The following is a 23,666-nucleotide window of genomic DNA, read 5'->3' as shown; positions in this document are numbered from 1 at the left end:
GCTTGAGGAAGATTGTCACTGAACTAACATCTGTGCCAATCTTCCTCTATTTTGTATGTGGGATGCTGTCACAGCATGGCTTGATGAGCAGTGTATAGGTCTGCATCCGGGATCTGAACCTGTGAACCCCTGGCTGCTGAAGCAGAGTGCACGAACTTAACCACTATGCCACCAGGCCAGCTCCAGAATAAAGTTTTTAAAATGTTAAATCAAAGTACACATGCAAGAAAAGTAGCAAGACACCTCATCGTCCGTAAATTATCACTGTATTGATTTGTTTTACAACTGAATAAATCTGCAACCTGGCCACTAATTTTTTTTTTTTCCTATTGATGTTTATACTGTGCAGACTGAAATTTCATTATATTAATCTACTCCATGTCCATGTTTTCAGCAGAAAGAATGTGCTGGATGCATTAGCATTTCAATCTAAAACAAAATAACATAATAATGGCTTATGCATTAAGGTCCTGGCTGGTAGTCCAGTTCGTGGGTATATTCAGTATCCATGGCCTGTACTTTATACTCCTAAACTTTGCATGCTACAGAGACAATAAATACTTTCCTGTCTAACTTTGGGTTCTCACCATGGAAACATCAGAGCAACAGCTGGGTTCTGTTAGATGTCTTTTCATTCTCTTGGCTGGCAAAAATCTTTTAAGGGAACTTTTTTTTTTTATTTAGTGGATAACAAAACTCTATTTTTGAATGAAGTCACTGCTTTAGTTGGTCAGATATATGTCTTAACTGATTAAGATTGCTAATTGGAAATTTTCAAATATCATCTTGGCCCTTGGTAACTTAGAAACAGCCTTTTGGTTAACAGAAAGTATGAGTCACTGTGAGGCTAAATTCAAATTCCAGTTTAAGTATTTGCTAACACAGAGTGATGCAGATGGAGCCCAAGGGGACACTTTCTCTGTCATAAATTTAACAAAATATTTCTGTGAAATATTTTTTCATCTAATTATGTTATGTCATATGCATTTTACAGAACTAAATGGAACATTTAAAATGTATGCCTTTTATCTAAACCTTAAGATGGAGCTTCACAACTAGTTGCCAAACAAATGGGTCATACCTATGTGAAGACTGATCCCCTCAGGGCAACCAGGCAGATCCGGGGTGACTGGGGCCCTGAGCCAGTCTCCTGGGGGCCATAGGCAACCTTGTCCATTATTCTAGCGGGCTGTACAAATGGTATTATGTTGTCTGTGCTGTGTGAGAGGAGGATTAAGAAGCACAGTTCAGGAGACCATTGCTTAGAGAAAATGGGGCAGTGATGATGGAGTGATGAAACCAGTTTAGATTCTGCTTGGGTTTCATGGATAGCCTGGCATGGCAGAAAGGACACTGGCCTTGATATTAGGAGATCAGTGTTCTTACTGGCAAGTTGTGTGATCTTGCCCTCTCTGGACTTCATCTTTCTTATCTGCAACATGGGGAGATCTCTAAGGTCATCTCTCAGTTCTTGCCAGTCTTGTTCTTTGGCTACACATCGCAAGTACCTTCGTGCTGAATGTACCATGCTAGGTCTACAGTGCCAAAGAAATGCACCAGTCAGCAAGTATTTTATGGATGTCCCTGGAGGCTGGGTCCACTCGAGAAACAGCCGGGGAAGTCACTCCAGGCAGGGAGAATGGCTCCTGCAAGGACCCTGCAGCTGAAATGCTCTTGGTATTGGATGGACAGATCAACAGACCTGTTAAGACTGGGGTGGGATGTTCATGAAGGGAGAATGGGAGGTGAAGTCAGAGAGATGGTAGGAGTGTTAGAGTATTAGCCAGGCGAATTGGACTTAATCCTAAGGTTTGTAGATGTGTTTGAGCAGGGGAATGTCCTGTGCAAAAGCCCATCTTGTTCTCTGGTCAGTTTGTCCTTGGCTTTCTGAGTTTTGCTCCTACAGCACTGTATAGAAGTCTTTCTCACTTTCCAGGCCACTCAGGCACCCCCCCACCCCCCCACCGCCCACCCCCCAAAGTTGAATATTTCCTGGTACAGTTAGTTGTTTAATGTTTTTTCTCCCCCATGGGCCTGTAAACTCCAAGGGTGGGAACCTCTTTTAACCACTTTACCCCAGCATCTTGCATGTAATAAAGGCTCAATAAATATCTGTTGGATAAAGGAAAAGAGCAGTCTTGCCCCATAGTTAGACTTCCTTGCTTTTGAAAAAATTTTGGTTTGTTTCTTATTTGTGAGAAATCTCCGTACCTTCTGCTCAGTTTTGGTAGGAACCTCAAAGTGGTCTAAAAACAAAATCTATTTAAAAAATCCCAATTGTACAGAATTGGATTAATCATAATCCTTGCCTTCTGATAGATTGTCATCATTGGTCCAGGTGTGACCCTCTCCTAGTTTATTTTTACATAAAATTTACTTATTTATAGATATAAAGAACATCAATGAGACCATGGCCTAGCTAAAAGACCAGAGCATTTCTCCTAATTTGCATCTGTCAATGTGCTTCCAACTTTCCCATCTCTGGGCTTGGGTAACCAACACTCTTAAATATTGTTTATCATTGTCATATGGGTTTTTTGTTGTTTGTTTGTTAATATTGTCAAACATATACGTGTAACTAAATACCATACACTTTTGCCTTTTTGAACTTTATAAAAAGTGTGTCATGTTGTATGTTTCTTCTTCTGTTTGTTTTTTTCATTCCACGTTATACTTCCAGTGTTTATCCGTGTTGTCATGTAAAGCTGAATTTCATCCATTTTCACTGCTTAGAATATACTATAACCTATTTATCCTTTTTCCTGTTGTTGAGAATTTGGGTTGTTTCCATTTTCTGGCAACTACAAACAATGCTCTGAGAATATTCTTAGACTCATATCCTGGCACGTGTGTGCTTCAGTATCCCTAGGGAGAGTTTCTCAGCCTTGGCACCACTGACATTTTGGACTGAATACTTCTTTGTTGCTGGGGGGCTGTCCTGTGCATTGTAGGATGTTTGCCAGCATCCTTACCCTCTACCTGCTAGATGACAATAGCATCCCCTCCCCAGTTGTGACAACTAAAATTGTCTCCAAACATTGACAAAAGTCCCTTTCGGGGCCAAATCACCCTTGTTCAGAACCACTGCTCTGGGGTATAGCAGTGGCATTGCTGGATCCTGATACGAATGTTTAACTTTACATGATGGCACCAATTATTTTGTCAAAGTACTTATGATACCAGTACACGCTTCTGTCAACAATATATAAGAGCCACTTGATTGACATATCTTCAGCTTTTGGTATTATCAGACTTCTTAGTTTTGCCAAGTAGATATAAAATGGTATCCATTGTGGTCTTGATTTATATTGTCCTGATTTATAGTGAGGCTAAAATCTCTCTTCATACAAGTTTACTGGCCATGATCATGTATTTTACTCGCTTTTATAGTTGTGTTTTTATTAACCTGAGTTTATGTCTATTAGGTGCATTGATATACCTTCTTTTATTTTGTTCCTTGACTTTTGCTTATCCTTACTGTTTTGGTGCTAGAATATGCTTTAATGCTGTTGTAAATGTTTCCATTGTACTTTTGAAACAACTCAGCAACATTCATTTTCCTTTTTGTCTCTTTTTTGAAGGCTAAGAAATGTGACATCAGCCTGAGACCCAAATTTGGGAAAGTTAAGTTGGCTTTGAAGGAAGCTGTGCCCTGCAGAGTTGGTTGGGCTACAGACCTCTGGGTTGCTTTTCCAGTGTGGAAAGGGTGACCTCCAGTCTGGGACTGTTTGTGGTAAAAAGGAAGGTACCTGTTGTGTTCAGAACAGGCCCGTGTGCTGGAGTAACTCTTTATCAATTAAAAACAAGCAAAATACTCTGGAGGTATGTGAAGGCCAAAGGCCAAAGACCCAGAATTCCTTAGCATAAATATAAAGAAAATTAAATTACACTCTAGGAGAAAGCTCAGCTAGGGAAAAAGTAAATTTGTCTGAACTAATTCTTTAATATTAAATATTATCAGCATAAAATATTGTTCTGTTTGACTGATTTCATCATAGGATGAAACTAAATAAAATCAAACAGAGAGAGTCCTGTGCCCTATGAGAGGGTATTTCCTTCTCCACCTGTTTGGGTTGTAGGGCAAGGCCAGTGCTTTGACTGTAGGGCATCCTGGAAGTGGGCCCTCTGAGGATGGCCCTCCGAGTAAGTCATTGTGCGGCCTTCCCTTGGTCCTGCTCTGCCAATCGTGATAGCAAAGCTATGACAGACACAAGTCGTGTGAGGATTTATTGCAGCATCAGAAGATGTTGAGCCCAAAGAGGTGACAGCTTGGCATGTAGGTCAGAATACCTGTCTAGAACGTCCATGGGACAGCTACGTGGAAGAGAGAGGGATCAAAAAAAACAGAGCTTACACAGGTGGATGTTATAAAAGGGAAAATGTTGCACTCTGTCAGTGGTGTAGAATGCTTTGCAGAGTACTGTGCCCTCTCCCTTAGGGAATGAAACATAGTTCTGAGTGTCCATTAGTGGGGGGTGTTAGAGATTTCCTAAGAGGGCCCAAAAGACAGTGATGATGATGAGGAGGATAGCTAATAGCTAAAACAAAGTAATGTGTTCACTAAATTCCATGCCTTTTCAAAGTGGTTTTACATATAAACTCCACCCTCTGAGGAGGTAGGTATTGTTATTATCCCATATAGAGATGAGGAAAGTGGGGCCCAAGGTCACACAGCTACTGAGTGATGGAGCTGTAGTGCAACCCAGGCAGCCTGGCTTCAAGCATCTCCAACTCCAACAGACTTTGCTTCTAAATGATTTTACCACCTGGGGAAGCAAGTGAAATCAAGTCATTTTGGAGGGACGGGCTCAATGTTCTGTTCTAAAGAGGAGAGGCCCATTGGTTGCTAGGGTAGAGGTCTTCTGGGTAGACCAGCAGTAGTAACATTTGCAAATTCCTCATTGAGCTGAGAGAAGGTGGCCTCATGTTGAAGGTTGAGGGTACAGTTTTTAACTTAGCTGCTGTTGGGCCACATGAAAGAAAAAAGTACTAAGGCTGGTAAGGGGTGGTGTGTGAGGGCAAACTGTACCAGGCTCAGAAGGACAGATGAGGTGTGCTTGTTTATGGCTTGTGGCATTACAGGAGGAATGCTGCCCTCACCATTCCTCTGGCCCCCTTGTTTCTGACAGAGGCACCCCTCAATTCAGGTATGGTGCATATAACCATGGGGTTTTGCCAATGCTTCGTTCTTCCTTTTCTGCCACATCTAATCAGTCACCAAGTTCAGCCAAATCTGCTTTAGTTTTTTTCAGATCCACCTCTTCTTCCTTAGTTTCACAGCTTTCACCCTCTCTGCCCTACCTAACTCTGTGAGACCTGCATAACTTTGATTCCAAAATCTGACAAGCACGTCATAAGAAAGGGAAATTACAGATCAATCTCTTTCCAGATGATATATGTAAAAAATTCTTAATAAAATATTAACAAATAGAATCCAGCTGTATATAAAAAGGATAATGCAACAAAGTAAGGTTTATTCCTTGCATGCAAGGTTGGTTAAATATTTTCAAAAAGCAGTCTTTGTAATTCATTACATTAACAGAAGAATGGAAAACTCACATGATTTTCTTGATAAATGGGGAAAAAGAAGCATTCGACAGAATTCAACACTCATTTATGATAAAAGTTCTTAGCAAACATGGAAACTTCTTTAATCTGACAAAGAATATCTACAAAAAAATTCTATGGCAAACCTCATACTTTCCCCTGATATTTGGAAAAATACAACAATGCATACTGTCATCACTTTGGTTCAACATCATATTGGAATTCCTAGCCAATGGAACAAGGCAAGAAAAAGAAAGGCATAAGAATTGGAAAGGAATAAATACCACCATCATTATTTACGGAAGATATGATTGTTTACATAGGGAATCTCAAAGAATCTATGTAAAAAGTATTACAATGAATAAATTTGAAAAAGTTGCTGAATACAAGCTAAATTTACAAAAAATCAATTTTACTTCTATATACCAGCAACAAATAAATAGAAAATAAAGTTTAGAAATTGATAAGATATACAGTTGCATCAAAATTTATACCTAGAGATAAGTTTAACAAAAGATATGTAAGACCTCTACTGAAAATTTCAAACATTATTAAGAGAAATTAAGGAAGATTGTAATGTTAGATCTAAATAAAGGATATACTATGACTGTGGTTGGAAGACTCAATATGTAAAGATGTCAGTTCTCCAAATCTGCGTATAAATTCAATACGATCCCAGTCAGTAGTCCAGCAAGGTTTTTGTGGAAGTTGGTAAGCTGATTCAAAACTGTCACGAAAATGCAAAAGGCCAAGGACTTAACATTGTGCAATGCCAAGATCTGTCATAAAGTGATAGTAATTAAGATAGCAAGGTATTCGTGCAAAGATAGCAAAATTGGCCAATGGTGAGAAAAAGTCCAGAAACTCCAGATATGTACCTGATTTATGATGATACCAAAGTGGAAGAAAAATGACCTTTTTACTAAATGGTTCTGGGCCAGTTCTGTATCCATATGGGGAAAAATGTGTTTAACCCCTATCTCATATGACAGACAAGAATCAATTCTGGATAGATTGTAAATCTAACTGTGATAGGTAATACACTTTTTGAGGGATACAAAAGAGAATACCTTTAAGACCTTGATGTAGGCAAAAATTTTTAAAACAGGACATAGAAAGCACTAACCATCAAAGAAAAGAGATAAATTGGACCCCATTAAGATTAAGAACTTCTGTTTATTTAAAGACACCTTGGGGCAGGCCCAGTGGCGTAGTGGTTAAATTCGCATGCTCCACTTCTGCAGCCCTGAGTTCGCAGGTTCAGGTCCCAGGTGCAGACCTATATACTGCTCATCATGTCATGCTGTGGCAGCATCCCACATACAAAGTAGAGGAAGATTGGCACAGGTGTTAGCTCAGCGACAATATTCCTCAAGCAAAGAGAGGAAAATTGGCAAGAGATGTTAGCTGTAGGCCAACCTTCCTCACACACACACACACACACACAAAAGACACCATGAAGTGAGTGCAAAAGCAACCCAACGAGAGGGAAAAGATATTTGTAACACATAAATATGACAAAGGACTTTATCCAAATTATATAAAGAACTTCTACAGATCAAAAAGAAAAATACAACCTGCTTTTAAAAAAATGGGCAAAGTACTTAGACACTTCAAGAAGAGGATATCTAAATGGTTGTTAAAAGTGTGGCAATGTGCCCAACTTCGTTAGTCACCAGGGAAAGCAAACTAAAACTATGATGAGATATCACCACACACAGATTAGATGGCTAAAATGAAATAGACAAAAAATACTGAATCTCAGCAATGATATGGGGCAACCAACATGCTCATATACTTCTTATGGGAATGTAAATTTGTACAATCATTTTACAAAACTGTTTAGCAGTTTCTAATAAAGATGAACCCAAGCATATGTTATGATCCAGAAATCCTATCTTCAGATGTATACTGCACAGTATTATATACATATGTTCACTAAAAATATGTGCTATGATGTTCATAACAGCCTATTCAAAATAACCTCAAACTGCAAAGTACCTCATTATCATCAACAGCAGAATGGATAACTAAATTGTGTTATACTCATATAGGGGAGAACTATACAGCAATGAGAATGAATAATCTTAAAGTACACCTAACAATGTGGATGAATCTCACAAATGTAATATTGAACAAAAGAAGCTGGACACAGTAAGATTCCTTTTAGGCAGAGAAGAAAAACATACAAAGCTAACCTTGCTATATGAAGTGAGGTAGGGGAGGGTAGCAGTTGGATGGGAGTGCTGGTTATATGGATGTATTTATTTTGTGAATCTTCAGTGATTTTTGTACTTTTTTGTATGTATTTCATACTTCAGTGAAAAGAAAAAATACAACTGAAGGATAGTGGGGCAAAATAGTTAAAAGGTGGACTCTGAGATTGCAGAAGAGTTATGATGGGAAGAGTGGAGTGAGAGATTTGACTGAAAGGTTGCTTATGGTCAGAAGGTAGGAAGTTTGGATGTAAAATTCCAAAGTGGACTGGTTCTGTATGGTGGTGAGGTCCAGTGTATGAGGGGCTGAAGTGAAGGTCATTGGAGTTGAAGAAGGCAAGGGATTGAGAATCCCAGCAGGGCCTTGAGTAGGTGTTCCATGTGGACAGTGACGTAAGTCAGATGTCAACAGGACTTGGAGGCCAAAGGAGGGTAATGATTCAGTTCACAGAGTCTTTAGTCTATACTCATTTAGCTCCAGGGGCAAACCCCAGCTTAAGCTGCCTTAAGCAAAGATGAGAATTTATCTTCCATTAGCTACAGGCCAAGATGGAGCTTCAGAAGTGCTGGATCTAGGTGTTAAAATTGCCATAGGACTACTTTCCTTTCTGTGTGTGTATCTCTCTCTCTTTCTCTTTCTTTCTTTCTCTTTCTCTTCTTCTTCCTCTTCCTCTTTCTTTCTTGGGTCAGCTTCACTCACAGGCAGCTTTCTTCCACTTGAAGCTACAGGCAGCTCCAGACTTAGGGTGTCCTTACAGCTAGTCCTCCCTGAAGGCGCCAGGAGATATCCCAGGGGTGATGTAGAGTGACTCCACCTGGACCATGTATCCACCCTTGAAGTGGGGGTGGATCAGCCCCCCTGAACAGCATTCACTGAGAATCAGGGAGTCGCATGCAAGAACCATATGCCCATCATGGAGGTTAGTGCTGGATTGGCCTGACCTTCTGTGGTTTCTAACCAAGAAGGGTGTAGTGAAGAGGTGAGGACTCTGCTTGCTGCAGGAGCTGGGCATCACCAGGAGCGCTCACTGCGTGATTCCATTTGGAGGAGGAAACCACATCGGGGGCCTACCCGAGGCCAGAAGCTGCTCTGAATTGTGTGTGGGGGTGCAGGGCAGTGGCCTCCAGCCACCTTGATGAAGAAATTTGTCCTGTGCTGGGCTATTGCATCTCCACCTCACATTTAAGTTTTCCCACCTCAGAACTGTCCTCCTCTCTCCTAACAGATTGTGTTCTTTTCATTTCAGCCACCTGGAGTTTTTTTTGCTTCATCTTCCTGTTTGTCTGTAATGCTTATCTCATTTTTCCATCTTGTCTCTGTGTGCATTTCTCTTTTCCTGGCCTCTCTCAGGGAGGAGGAGGAGGAGGAAGAAGAAGAGCAGCCAGTCACGGAGCCCAATTCAGAGGAAGAGAGAGAGGACGATGTCCCTTTTCAGGGCAAGGACAGGTACCGAGGGCTGCACCCTCCCAGGCTCCCACTAAAAGCCCAAGGCTCCTTCTAATGGATAGTTTGCAGCCCCCTGTCAGTAGTCTCTTCCCTCCTTCACTAGCTTCCACTGACAAACCTTTACTGACCTTGTACACAGAGCCACAGAGTGACTAGTTTTGTAGAAATAACTGAGCATGTTTTCATTAGAGAACTGTATTTTTTACTCAAATTCTGCTTTCCTAACCATGCTTTATGGAAGACTCACCCAACTGGTTTTCTCTCCACTCTTTCCTCCTTCAATGAGTGCTTTGGCTCAGTCAGATTGGCAGTGACTAAAAAGATGTTCATCTCTGCTCAGAAAATTTTAACCCTTTCAGCACTGTATTAAGAAGAATTTCACATGATCCTTTCTTGCTCCTAATTTACCAGCATGGTATCAGCTAAAATGTGTGGGTTTCATGATGCAAGTTTGTTTTTTATGCAAATGGACAGGAACACTTTTCACCCCAGATGGCTTAGAAAAATTCCCCAGTATTTATTTTCATGTCCAGAAAAAGTAATATAGTTGTGCAGCCCTTTGGGGAGTTTACTGTTCTGTAGTCACCTCTCCGAGGGGCATTCTGTCTTCGGGCAATGTTAACAGATTGCAGGTGCCTTGTGGATATTTAAAAATTTTGTAGGTGTTTTCCCAAAATGATATTCATATGAAAAATAAAAATTGATCATGGGTAATTTCATTTTCTGATATTCTAAAATTGAATGCTTTCCTTCACTTAATTGATTACACTGCCAAGGGACAATTTTACTGTTGGTTTTTCCACAAATAGGCCAAATCAAAAGGATCTTGGACGAATGAGGGTAAAGTCTTTCTCTTACTAATTTCAAAATCAGTATGATTCTTTGCTGCTGTGGCCTCATTTGCCAGGCCACCAGTGCACATAAAAGTTCTCAGATGGGCTCATTTGACACACTGAGACACCCACCCTTCCCAGAGGTCATGGAATTCTCTCTGAACTGACAAACTAATGATTGTTTCCCTCCTTTGGAGATGTCTGGGAAGAAGCCAGCAGAAGCCTCTCTCAGATATGGAGAGAGGAGAGGAGTGACCTGGTGATGGAGAGTAAGCTACGTATTTCAGAATGAGAGGGGGAGAAAGATCAGCATTAACCATAGCCCCTCACCCGTGCTGAGTGCCGTGCTTGTGGGTAGTGACTTTTAGTTAGGGATGCTCTGGGAAAGGAAGAGCTTGAGTTGACAGTCCCACCTTAGGTTGAAAATTAGCCACAGGAAATTATGTAGACTCTCAATAAATACACTGGTTTTACATGTGCCTATACTGTCCCACCCACACAAACTCTTGAACCCTCAGTGGCTCACACTGTTTAGATGGGCCTATGGACCAGATAGAAGAATCCGGTTGGGAAGGGCCACCTTCAAAGTCGTCCCTATGACGTTGTGCTGCCTTTACACAGGATTGTTATTTACACAGGTAGATGGTTGTTTATCCTACCCTCTGGAGTGTCTTGGACTACATGGCTGATGCTGGAGAGCATTTTTGATCAGAGACTACAGTTAGGGTTTTCAGTTTTAGGAAATAAAGGTGTGCATGTTAAACACCAGGGCTTGATCTTGACAGTAACTAAGGCATTTGTTACCATTGATCTGGATGTTCTTTGTTTCCTGGCATAAACCTATTAGACTTAAAAGTCGGGGGAAAGATTCTGCTTACTTCTGTGGGACTGGTGTCTTCCACTGCTCCCCCTTCCTGCTGGCTGCTTCTTTGTGTGTGCTCATCGTGTGTACCCACCATGTGTGCTCACCATGTGTGTGTACCCCCTCTGCCAGACCTGCATGGAACACTGCAGCGTGGTCTCATCCCATCAGGCCAAGGAAACTGGGGTGTCACTGCCCTTATGGGCATGCTGGAAGTCAAGTTCTCTGGGAAAGGGACTGTGGTTTTGAAAAATGCAGAGTTTAACATAGATTCTCAGGCTATGAAGGGTGTGCATCAACGTATTGAAGTGGCCTGAATCCAGTCCTCTGAAGGTGGAAAGTTTTTTTTATAACTGTGACTGTGGCAGAATTAGGCCTGCCTGCAGAAGTCTAGATGTCTATGGCTTAGTGATAGAGGAGGCCCTGGGGAAAGTGTGAAATGGGCAGAATTTGTCTTCATTGTGCCGGGCCCTCGTTTCTGGCTCTTTGCATTCCTTGCTGGCATCTCTTTGCCTTGTCTCTTATCCATACTTGCTTTCGAGAAAGGATCTGAAAGCAGTGACTAAAGTACAGGGCTTGTGGGATACCTCTTGCTCAAAGCTGGGCTTTTTAGGAGGAAGACAGATGCTCTGTTTGACCAAGATGTTCAAGTGGTGGAAATTCCAGTGCCAAAACAACCAGGGGGAAGAAACTTGGGGGGCTGTGGGGTGGGTGCAGAAGAGCCTCTGGGGCTCTGTTAAATCCCCTCACAAGGGCCCAGAGGCGAGGCTGGTCTCGCCTCCCAGATGGTCAAGCCCAGGCCACCAGGAATACTGGGCAAACTAAAGCTTCTGGCCATGGACTTTTATGCTGCAGCTCAGGAAACAGCTGGATTCTGAAGGAAGTGGCCATAACAGTAGTGGGTTTTCTATGTGTCTTTTTCTCTTTCCTAACCTTTGCTCCCTCTCTCCTGAACCTCTTTTCTTCCCCTTCCTTCCCCTCTCTTCCTCTTCTCCCTGCTGGCCCAGCAGCGAGGCCAGCCCTGCCTCAGAGCAGAACCCCACTGGAAAGGATGCTGCTCCGGAGAGTTCAGCCCTTCCTCCTGCCTCCAGTGCTACCTCGCAGGGGAATCAGCTTCCAGCCAGCACTGCAGTGGGGAGCGCCTTGTGCATCGGGTCCTCCGGGCCTGCCCTGCTGCCACCCCCGACCCCTGCCTCTGCCTCTCGACCCTCCTCCACTGCACCTGGCCCCCCGAAGGCATCACCGACCATAGAAAAGCTGCCCTATGTACCCCACAGCCCCTTCCACCTCTTCTCCTATGACTTTGAGGATTCGCCCTTATCCGCCAAGGAAAAGGAAGCTGAGTCCCAGAAGGAAAGCAGGTAGATCTGGCCAGCTTGGAGGCCTGTGTGAGGTTAACCCCGGGAGGGTGACACAGCGTATTAATGGCATCATCTGGCTTGTCTTCTGTCATGTTTGCATGGATTCCAGTGACAGCAGAGAGCAGTTGTGTCAGAAACTAACTCTCTCACCCCTAACTAACTAGTTACCAGTATTTAGGCAAGATGTGGAAGACAACTGCTATCTGAATTAAAGAGCTCTTTTGTTATAATACAGTTACTAAATATGGATTTTTAAATGTAAGGCTTTTAAGAATATGCATGGTCTGTCAAGATCCACCCATCTCTCGCTCATCTGCTGGCACCGAGTCTTTTCTGACCTGCAGAATACAGCACAGTGCTTTGCCATCCTTCCATGCAATGTTTTGAGTGGAGTTTTCCTTCCTTTAACAGTTCCCCTGATTCTCTCCATTCGAGCACGTATTCCGCCTCTGAGCCTTACAACTTTCGGTCTTTCTCTTCTAATAGGTGGGTGTCTTTTCTTTATTTTCTTTCTCTTTGCTATAACTCTCTGTTTTTGTTCTAATGTATGCATTTTTCTTTCAAAGATTGCTCCTAACTTCCACGCGATGGCCAACAATTGCTGTTTGAGTCACCGGGCATTAATCTAATGACATTATTTAAGTATGAACACTTCAGTAACTCTTATACAATGTGGAGAGGGAGGGAGGTGTGCAGGTCAAAACTGCGCAGGGAATCTTGAGCAGGTGCTTGTCAGCTTGCCTGTGTGCCTGATCTTCACTGTTGCCTGGATTACGGACTCTGCGGAGTGGGGAATGGGGAACAGAGGGTTTGAATATTTTGAACAATCGATTGTCCAAAATCATTAACTGATAATGCTGATGGCCACTCCCATATTAGAGTAATAATAATCATTGATAACATTTATTGAACATTTACTAAGAGCCAGGCCCTGTACTTTTCTTGAAATTGGTGCTCTTAAATATCGTTTAATCCTTAAGAGGTAGGTTCTATTACTAATCCTTATCTACTGTGAGGAAACCGAGGCACAGAGAGGCTAGGTAAGTGGGGAGTGGTTTCCACCCCAGACAGCCTGCTCCAGAGTCTGGTCCTCGTCTGTACATGTGCGGTTGCCTCTCTTTTAGGCAATCTGTCACTTTCTTTCGTTCGTAGCTTGTATACACTGTCACTCCTAATACCAGGCCCTAACCCGGGCCGCCCCCTGACAGGGGCTCTTCAGGAAAATCCTTGTCAGTGAGATGCTCTTGCCAGAGTCTGTGTTTGGGGGACCCTCAACCTGGATGCCTGACAAGAAATTAAACCTTGTTTTGTTTTTTTTTAAATTGAGATAACATTGTTTAATAACATTATATAAATTTCCGGTATACACCATTATATTTCAATTTCTGTGTAGACTATATCATGTTCACCACCCAAAGACTAATTACACCTTGTTTTGAATGAAGGCTCATAGGATCTGAAAGGCAGTGCTTTCACGCCACAAAAATGACAAGTCACTGTGGGCGTCAGATCTTCCATCTAATAAGTAGAAGAATTAATCTAGAACTCCAGTCATCAACCTTTTTGCTTATATACAACCTAAAAGAATTGTGAAACTTCCTTCAAAGTTTTAAGTAGCCTGTCTAAAGTATTTTATCATAAGTTTAAATCATTGTAAGGAATATAATTTGTCTATTGTATATGTGCTTTAAATTTACTTTTATCAAACCCTTGGGTTTCAGATTTAACTGATTAAATCATAGAAAACACCTACATATCGTAATTGGCAAAGTCGGTCCTTAGTCAAATGAGACAATTTCCGTCAGAAAAAGTCTGATTTCGTGTTTCAATTCAAGTAAACTAATGCATCCCTGTGACAACCATGTCACTTCTGGGGTCTGATCCACAGGTTGGTGGGCAGGTGGGTAGAGAGAATGCATGAGGCCTGGCTCTGACTTTGTCCCTCGATAAATAAAGAACCACCTTCTTCTTCCTCGCTATTTCTTAAGGAATTCCCTCAGGAGTGGTGCTTTCCCATATTATTGCTTCAGTTGGCGCCCTGGAGGTCTTACAGCTCAAAGCACTGCCCCACCTGATTCAACCTGGGTGACAGGGTCCCTTTTTTGTCTAAAGGCGAAAGGCAATTGTGCCAGGCGAGGCAAGAAAAGAGAACTGGGAGGCCCTGGGAGCCATCATGGGCAGATCCACTTTAAGAAAGAGCAGATACGGGACTTGAGGATCTGAAAATTCGTTTCCTCCTGTTTCCAGAATGGCTTGTATACTGCCAGGAGTATGTGAACTCCAGTTTGAACATCTCCAAACTCCGAGTTCTCTACCAGTCTCTTCCACGTCTAAACTTCTGGAGTCACTGTGATTTCACACAGTCTTTAGGGAACACATCCAACATAACTCTTATGCCCCCCAAGAACAGCGTCTATGTGTGAGATAAGAGCTGTACATTTGATAGCAATAAAAAGATCTTGACAACCTCCTACTCCCCAGCAGGGTGGTGTTAGCCCATCATAGTGATCCAGGACTTTCTGGTGACGGTCTTACAGCCTCTGATGGGGCTTTCCTGGGACCCGTGTCCCTCCCACTTGGTCTCCAAGCTTCACCACTACTTACAGTCCCGGAGGATGGGAGCAATAGAAGCATATAAATTGCCAAAATGAATATACATGTAAATGGAGAAGAGTAGCTGTGTGCTCGTGAATGAGGTTGACTTAGATTTAACTGAGAAAAATGTATAATTTTTAATCATTTGATGGGAATTTGAATACCGTATAAATGTTGTTTATTCCTATTAACTTTCTGATGTTCACTCACTGTGGTTTTCGTGGGTCTGTATGGCAACAGATTTGACCATCAGTGGATGCGTGCAATTGAATGGGTTATAATAAAGACCAACCAGTTAGTCATTAAAAAGAACAAAGAAAAAACTGGACAGTGAGTTGAATGAATTGTATCATCCAGTTAGTTTGAATGAAACTGAGAAGCAAAACCGGACAGACTGTGAGGTATTTGAATTAATTGCTCAGCCATCAGAAAAACCAAGGGAGGGAAAAATGCATTATGCTTGTTTTCTTTCCATAGCGTCATTTAAACATAATTTTAGGGAACTAATCCTGTTAAAACATTCTGCAGGATGTCCACTTTTCGTCAGAAGGGGATTGTTTTAGATGCTTACATAGAATAACAAGCTGGGTGTCCGGGCAGTGGGGTGACACAAGGCTAAAGCCTGAGCACACGGGCCTCGCCTCCCTGAGGACTCCCTGGTCCTGGTGGCGGCCCCTTTCCCCTCCCACATCACAGCGCCTGCTGCCTGTTCTCTCCTTCACTCCTGAGCTGCTTCTCCCTTCTCTGCTTCCTCCTTTCTTTGTGCCTTCTTCTCATCGTTTGCTTTTCTGCTTTCTCTGCGGCCCCTGGTTTGGGGGGGGCCCCTCTTTTTAAATTTTATTTCTTTTATTAAGATATAATTGACATATTAGTTTCAAGTGTACAACATAATGATTCAATATTTGTGTAATTGGGAACCCTCTTAAAAAATCAAACCAACTCTCACTTGAAGAGGCAGTTAACCTTTTAGACATGTGGTGTTGAGTTTCTAAAGAGAAGAGAAAATGATTGCCCAGAAACCAAGTCCCGTGAAGGTGGTGTGCTAACAGAGGAGGGTGCCGGGGTAACATTGTGTGATCTGCGTCCCCATCTGCCTGGCACGGTGCCTGGTACTGAGCTCAGACCTGACATGTGATACCAAGTAAACAAATAAGAAGAGCAGCAGTCAAGCAGACCAGACTTAGCAACACAAGATGGACTTGGGGTAACAGAAATACTCTATTTCCTGTTTGCCTAATGTAATTTATTAAGGAAAACTGAAATTTCATCTTTGTATTCCAGTTTTTAAAATAGATGGCCTGTTTTTATGCCTTTTTTCTACACATAGTTTTTGATATTTCAGAATATTTTTATACAGTTCTGATCAAACTTGGTGTGTAGTATTATATCCTGATGTTTTCATTCAGTCTGTATATATAAACATTTTCCATGTTATCACTTACAAAATTGGTAGTCATTTTTAATGGTTGCTTAATATTTAATTGATGAATATTATCATCATACTTTCTTAGCCCTTCTTGCGTTGTTACTTGATTGAGTAGTTTCCAGTTTTTCACCGTGATCTCAATAATGCTCCAGTGAGTATCTACCTGCATGACATTTTCAGTATGTAAGAAACCATAAGGTTATGTTAATCTCCCAAAAGTAGACTTAGTCATTCAAAGGATAACCACATGTTGAGGCAAATTGCCTCCCAGAACAGTTAGTACTGATTTCTGTTGATGGGAGTTTGAACTGGATTCACTGTGGGCAGGAAGGTCCTTGTGCACTTACATAATAGTGACCCTTGGGGTCCCACACACCCAAACACAGTGTCCTAACCAGTTTAGGGGAAAGAGTCGGCCCTGCCTTGTGACGGAGTAGGTTGAGAGGCAAAGCTCTCTGGATCTCATTATCTGTAACTAATCGTAGTTGTCTGCCCCCAAGCAAGGGCTTCAAATGGTAATTTGTTTTCTGGGAATGCACTGAATGATGATAGCTAAATATAAACTACTAAAGGACATCTATTCTGAAAAGCAAAAAGAAAACTCTAGAATTTTACAAATCCTGAAACTTGTCAGAGATGACTGGGAAACTATAAAGGCTCATTTAAACCTGGTGGCTGTAATTTTAGTTCTGGGGAAATATTGGATGAAGACATGGATGCACGCACCTCTACGCAGCAAGCCAGTCCAGAAGGCCTAGGGACAGTTTCTTCTTGATCACTGGGCACATGATGAGATTACATTTAATGAATGAAATTGATTCGGAGATCCTTAAGGCAGAATTTTTAATAAGATGTTTCTTTAGCCAATCATCTGGTATTTTCTACAGATCTTTGATGGAGTGAATGCTAATTGTACCACCGTGAGAGGCGAGAAAAACCTTCATGATTCAAATGAAAATAACTGGATTCTTATTTATGTTAGCAAATAATTTTAAGGTGCATTTAAAAAGAAAGGAAATATGAGGATTTTATTTTAAACCCTTTGTCATAAATCCTGCTGCCAAATGGGTTTGGACTTTGGGAAACTTCTCTAATGAGAAATAATCAAAACTAAGCAGATATTAAATCTCTTTAAGTTAGAGTAATCACTGACAGTGTTAGCATTTCCAGACCTATTTTTTTTGCAAAAATTAAGATAGTTTGCTAAGTATTTTTATTTATTGACTTGTACTCATTTCTCCATCTCCCCCCACCCCCAACTTAAACCTCTGCCCTCTTTAGATACAGCAACTTTGGCAACAACTCTTATCACACCTCAAGACCTTCATCCGGCTCCAGTGTGCCCACCACCCCTATGTCATCTCTTTCACCCCCACAGGAGGCCAGGCTGGAAAGGTGGGTTTTATAAGAAGCCTGTAGATGGCTTCACTGTCTCGGAGTGAAGGGACTCAGTTTGATTAGCAGTGCCTAAAGGAAAAGTATAAATAAAAAGTAGAATCTGAAATATTTTCCTTTACAGAATATAGTCTGAAGGCAAGAATATTTTCTTTCTCTTTCACACTGTTTTCTAAGTAAAGTATAAAAATTGGTTCTAAAATATTTAAATGTGAATTTTTGGATTCATCCCTTAAATGCTGTTCTAGATTTTGTGTAAGCTCTGTAAGTTGTTTTATACACATCAATTTTCACCTTTGAATGACTAATTCTATGTAAATCAGGAGGTAGTGGGCCCATTCAGGTATTGTGTAATTAATCCAGGACCTACAAGAAGAGAAAAGAATTCTCTGGGTCCATGGAGGGAATTTAACTTGGCAAAAGTATTAGACCACTAGAAATTAACTGATTATTACTCCTAGAAGCGAATGATTGCACAAGAATGTGTTTACAAGGGGAAGGTAAGACTTGTAATTTCAGAACAATTAAAAACAGTTACCCTTATAAGGCAAGAGTGCTGAGTTACTGAAGACTGGCTGGGGTTCCAACTCACTCACTGGGAAGTTATTTAATCCCTGAGGGTAAGTTGTCAGTTATGCCAACCCTTACCTTAAAGCTCGATTTTGACAAGCAAATGAAAAGGTACACATGAAAGTGCTGTGTGACCCCTGCCATGTGGGTCCTGTGAGAAATGACAATGTATGAGGATGGCATATAACTTCCAGCAGCTCATGATTGATCAGAAATCTGGACATGAGCAATTCACAGAGATGATTTGCCTCCAATCCTAAATTTAAAATAAATTGAACCCATATTCCACATTCGGATCCTCTCCTGTGTCTTCTGAAGTGAGTTTTCCTGAGCGCTGCTAATGTTGGAGGTGTGGTCAGGATGTACAGCAGGGAAGACCTAACAGCCCCAGGAAGAGGGCTATCCAAGGTGGTTTACCTGGCCACTCATCACCACTGATTTCCAAGATGGCACGTAAGCCTTGCAGTGTCAAACTCTCAGGTTCCACAGCCCCGTGTGGCCCTGGGCTGGGCATATCCACGCTCAGTTAGGTCTTGGTAATAAGGTAACAAGTTGACTACACTGAAGACACCTTCTGTCCTTAACCCTAGGTCACCTTTTCTTGGGATCAGCCGAGGTCACCTGTGGTCCTAGATAGGTCACCAATAAAGAGGATCCTTGTCCTTTGGGATACAAGATTTGGGGCCAAAGTGAGGAATCTTAGTCTGACTCATATTACATCACGTGTCTCACATCTGCTATGCTGCCAGCTCCTTGGGAGCAGGAACCAGGCTCCATTCATTGCTGTGTCCCCCAGGGTCCCTGGTGCCTGGCCATGGCAGAGGCGTGGTAAACGCTGGTTGAAAGATGGGCTGAATTATCCACTCATTGGTTGGGAAACCTTTTGGAGGTCCCTGAAGTTGAGAAGCTATAATGACAGGAGGTCCAGAGGGTTCTGAAGCCCTGGGCTTTAGAGAAAGTTCCTCCCAGGTCCTAGAGGGGCAGCCCCAGCTTCTGCCCACTACGCGACCCCTGGAAACCCAGGTCCGGTTTGAGCTGGTAGGTCCAGGAGCACAGGCTCCTGAAGGACTCCTGTCTGTGACCCCTCCCCTGCTCAGTCTGGCTGAGTGTGTCTCCTGAGGGTGGGGAGGGGGATTGAACAAGGAGGGGTGGGGCTGGATCCCCGAGTGCCTTGAATGCCCTGGGGAAGGCTGGACTTCATCCTGAGAGTGTGGAGTTGTTAGGCTGATATGCTCTAATTTGTCATCAGTGCGGAACAAGACAGTGAGGCAAGGCTGCAGGGACAGGGGCCACCAGAAGCTGCCTCTCAGTCCGAGAGAGGTGACCATGCAGTGACCATGGAGCTTGAGAGGAGGAGCAGGTTTAGGCAGACTTGGCTGTTGCAAGGAGGGTGGGAGCAAGGGAAGCTGAGTGAGTGTTTGGATGTTAGAAACCAGAAACTGAGATAGAAGATACTGGAAGGAAAACAAATCCAGGGTGAAATCTTCAGCCTGAGGCATGCAAGATATGAGGAGTCTGTGTGATACCCAGGGAGATGTTGGGGGCCCCTGGGGAGGTGTGGACTAGGCAGTCCTCAGCTTGAATTGGGCAGTGAGATGAAATCCTTCTGAAGGAGCCTGTGCTAAGAGCCAGTCACTGGGGAATAGCAGTGGCCAGAGCCTCTCCTCTTCTAAGCTAACTCTTCTCTCTCACGTGTACTTCTGCCACAGGACACTCATTGCCTTTGCCATCTACTGTGTCCACTAGAGAGTAAAGTAGTTCCAAAGAGTTTATTTCTTCCTTTACGTATGCACGGGCTTTTTTTTTTTCAACTATCTCTATCTGTGGCTTTGAAAATCCATGTGATGAATCATTGGAAACGTCAGATGTCCAGTTTCATTACTAAGACCAGGAAGCCGCCAGGCCTGGCTGCGTCACCACTTCTCACTCTCACCTTGCTAGCTTCTGTTTTGTGACTGTAAAAAAGAAAAGTAAGAGGGGCCTTCAACTCCAAGTCGTATTTGTACACCATCGCCCAAATATATTATGTCAGCTGTATTGAGGATTATATATATATATTTGTGTGTGTGAGGAAGATTGGCCCTGAGCTAACAGCTATTGCCAATCTTCCTCTTTTTGCTTGAGGAAGATTGTCACTGAGCTAACATCTGTGCCCATCTTCCTCTGTTTTATGTGGGATGCCGCCACAGTATGGCTTGATGAGCAGTGCTAAGTCTGTGCCCAGGATCCAAACCTGCGAACCCCTGGCCGCCGAAGCTGGAGTGTGCAAACTTAACCACTATGCTACTGGGCCAGCCCTGAGGATAATATATATTTTTATACAGTTTAATTTTTTCTTCTTCATTTTCAACAACTGAATTCTTTAGATGTCACCCACATTCTATTTTCACATTTACAAAAATTTTCTGCCCTAGTAAGATAGATGATTGTTTTTACTGAGGTATATGCTTCAGCAGACTTTGTAAGATTTATTGTTGAGATGTTTTATATACTCATAATTACTGAAACCAAAAAGAAAAACTCTTTTCTTAGGAAAGACATTGAACTATTATGAACAGTAGTTGCATTTTTGCAACGAGAACCTGCATCTTCTGTCAGCATACCCCTGACTAATTAATAGCATTCCAGGGCCCTGTGCAATCCTGGGGGGCTTTAGAACTCCATTCTCTTGATTTAGAAATGGGACCCACTTCTCTGAGGTTCTAGGAAAGTCAGGCCAACCAGAACACCCCTTCTGGCATGTTGGCCCACTTTGGAAATACAACTGGGCGTCATTGTGAGCTTGGAGTTTTCCATGTTTTTCCCGAACACATTAGTGTGTTGGATGTTAATAAAACTTGGAATGATAAATTGACCTAGAAAGGAAGACCTGAAGAAACAATATACAAAATTAAGGCAAGGGTATTAAAACAAATCCATCTCCACATCTCCTATTACAGCTGCGTTTATAGGGTTCTCTTTTAGAAACAGAACAGTGTAGCATGAATTTTCATGAAATTAGAACTTGAGTTGTCCGAAAACAAAACAAGAAAACCAGAACTATTTGCAAAGGCCCTCAGGGATACAAGATGCAACTGTCAAATGAAAGCAGGCTTTAAAATACTTCAATTTTGAAAATGTACTTTTTGAGTGGAAAAGTTCTAAATATTTTCTCTTTAAAAGAAAACAAAATTACAGGACTATTTGAACCATTCATGTTCAAGTATTCAAATGAAACAAATAAACAAGCAAACAATCATCACACCAGAGCAAATGTGCGGCTCTGGGAAGTTGGGAGGGGCGTCATGTTCTCTTTCCATCCCCGCAGTGACGTCTCCATCTTGTGGGCCTTTTCAGAAATGGCAGCTGGAGGCTTGTTTGGTGTCGTGATAGCAGTTACTGAGTGACTGTGAGGGAGCAGTTAAGTCCAGGGCCTGGGGCTGAAGGTGCCTTGAGGCAGTCCGTCTTTGTGCTGGGGCTAGAGAGAGCACGGGTAACCAGGCCCTTCCTGCCCTGTGCAAGAGGCACACCGGCAGGTAAAAATGCTGGGTGCTCAGTGGGAGCACCTTGGAGGAACCTCAGGCTCAGATTTCAGGGAGCCAGGAAGGACTTCCCTGTGGACACATCGAACTTAAACCTGAAGGATCACCATGTGCCCTGAGCATTCTTTCTATTCTCTTTTCCCCTTACAATAGTGCCATTATTTACTGTAGATGACAGTCACCTGCCTGTTGTTCAGATTAATGTCAAGAGCCCTTAGAAGAATTTGGAAATTGTCTGCCTTGTATAGTTGTCCAAGTGGAGTTTTTCCTATTTCCTGGAAAACTGTAATCCAGATATAAAATGACACCTCCTTTGGGAGAAATAATGGATAATAAGGGATGAATAAAGGATTCCACTTTAAATTTTATTTTATTAACTTTTGTATGGACTTTACATGAACACAGTCTGACATTTAAAAGGTGTGAAGGGGTGTATATTGAAAGTGAAGCTCCCTCCGACCTAATTGTCCTCCCCAGAAGCAACCACTCCTAACAATTTCTTATATATATTTCCAGAGATGTTTTATGTTGATACAAGCGTATACATGATTGCTATATCTTTACACAAATAGTCCCACACTGCATAAACTATTCCACATCCTGCTTTTTCACTTAAAAGTATATCTTAGTTCTTTGCACAGCAGTACTTGTAGCTATTGTGTTCTTTTTAATGGCTGCATCATACTTTCTTCGATGCTACTTTGTGTACTCATTCCCATATTGGTGGGCCCCAACCTTTGGCTATTACAAATGATGCTGCAGCTCAATTCTTGTCCCTGTGTCATTTTGCGCTCATCTCTAGGAGAAATTCCTAGAAATGGATTTAGTAAGTCAAAATGTTTGTACGTTTTAAACTTTGATTGATTTTTGCCAAATTGCTCTTCATAAAGATTGTACCAGTTTTGAGTCTGAACTGCAGTGTACAAGAGAGCTTGTTTTCCCATATCCCTGCCAAAGGGTCATTCAACTTTTTTCAACCACTGCTCACCTGGTAATGAAGAGTTGTATGTCGTTAAAATTTAAATTTGCATTTCTCTTATTATGAATGTGGTTGAACATGTTTTCATATGTCCAGGAGTCTTCAATATTTCCTTTTCTGTGAATTTTTGCTTAACGGTCATTGACTTGTCTTTTTTTTTTTTTGAGAAAGATTAGCCCTGAGCTAACTACTGCCAATCCTCCTCTTTTTGCTGAGGAAGACTGGCCCTGAGCTAACATCCATGCCCATCGTCCTCCACTTTATACGTGGGACGCCTACCACAGCATGGCTTTTGCCAAGCTGTGCCATGTCCACACCCGGGATCTGAACCGGGGAACCCCAGGAAGCAGAACATGTGAACTTAACCGCTGTGTCACCAGGCCAGCCCCCTGACTTGTCTTTTCTTTATTGAAGTAGAGAAGTTCTTTATAAGCTGTGATAGGAGTAACAGTTATTTGCCTGAGTCATTGGTCTTTTTATGTCATTTATGGTATTTTTAACATGCAGAAAAATTTAACTTTTATGAGTTAAATTTATTAATCTTTTCTGTCTTCTGGGTTTTGTGTTCCTCATGAGGAAAGCCTTTTCTCCCATGGTTTCTTCTAGTATTTCTACATTGGCACCTTTTGTGAAAGGTGAAATGTGAAAACATTGAAATATTTTATCTACCTGGAAGCTATTTCAACATATGGTGTGGGGCAGAGATCCAACTTAAATTTTTTCATTTGTTTGGATACCATTTATTGAATAATCCATCATTTCCCTGCTGATTTGTGATAAATCAACGGGAATACAGATTCGTTATTGTATCTGTGTGTTCAAGCTGTTCCCTTAGGAGCATCTCTCATCTCTTCCTGCTGCCCACCATGTCTGTTCAACCATTCTAGGCTGTCAGGAGCTCTTCCTCCTCTCAG

At 42.1% G+C, this 23,666-nt stretch overlaps 1 protein-coding gene across 22 annotated transcripts in view; it reads left to right on the top strand.

Moving 5' to 3' along the window:
* Window positions 1–23,666, top strand: part of FHOD3 (formin homology 2 domain containing 3) — a 455,279-nt gene that overhangs the window by 326,216 nt on the left and 105,397 nt on the right. For 4 of the 22 annotated variants that reach the window (XM_070513160.1, XM_070513153.1, XM_070513152.1 and 1 more), the window contains 4 exons: window positions 9,115–9,210; window positions 11,913–12,266; window positions 12,678–12,752; window positions 17,569–17,682. The exons of 4 other annotated variants lie outside the window; for them this stretch is intronic. In XM_070513160.1, coding sequence (XP_070369261.1) covers window positions 9,115–9,210; window positions 11,913–12,266; window positions 12,678–12,752; window positions 17,569–17,682 — 639 coding nt within the window. The remainder of the gene's footprint in view (window positions 1–9,114; window positions 9,211–11,912; window positions 12,267–12,677; window positions 12,753–17,568; window positions 17,683–23,666) is intronic. 14 more of the 22 variants (XM_070513154.1, XM_070513151.1, XM_070513164.1 and 11 more) reach the window with 5 other exon arrangements.

This window comes from Equus asinus, chromosome 7, assembly GCF_041296235.1.
Source record: "Equus asinus isolate D_3611 breed Donkey chromosome 7, EquAss-T2T_v2, whole genome shotgun sequence".
Lineage (NCBI taxonomy): Eukaryota > Metazoa > Chordata > Mammalia > Perissodactyla > Equidae > Equus > Equus asinus.
This window is presented reverse-complemented; position numbering and strand designations above follow the sequence as displayed.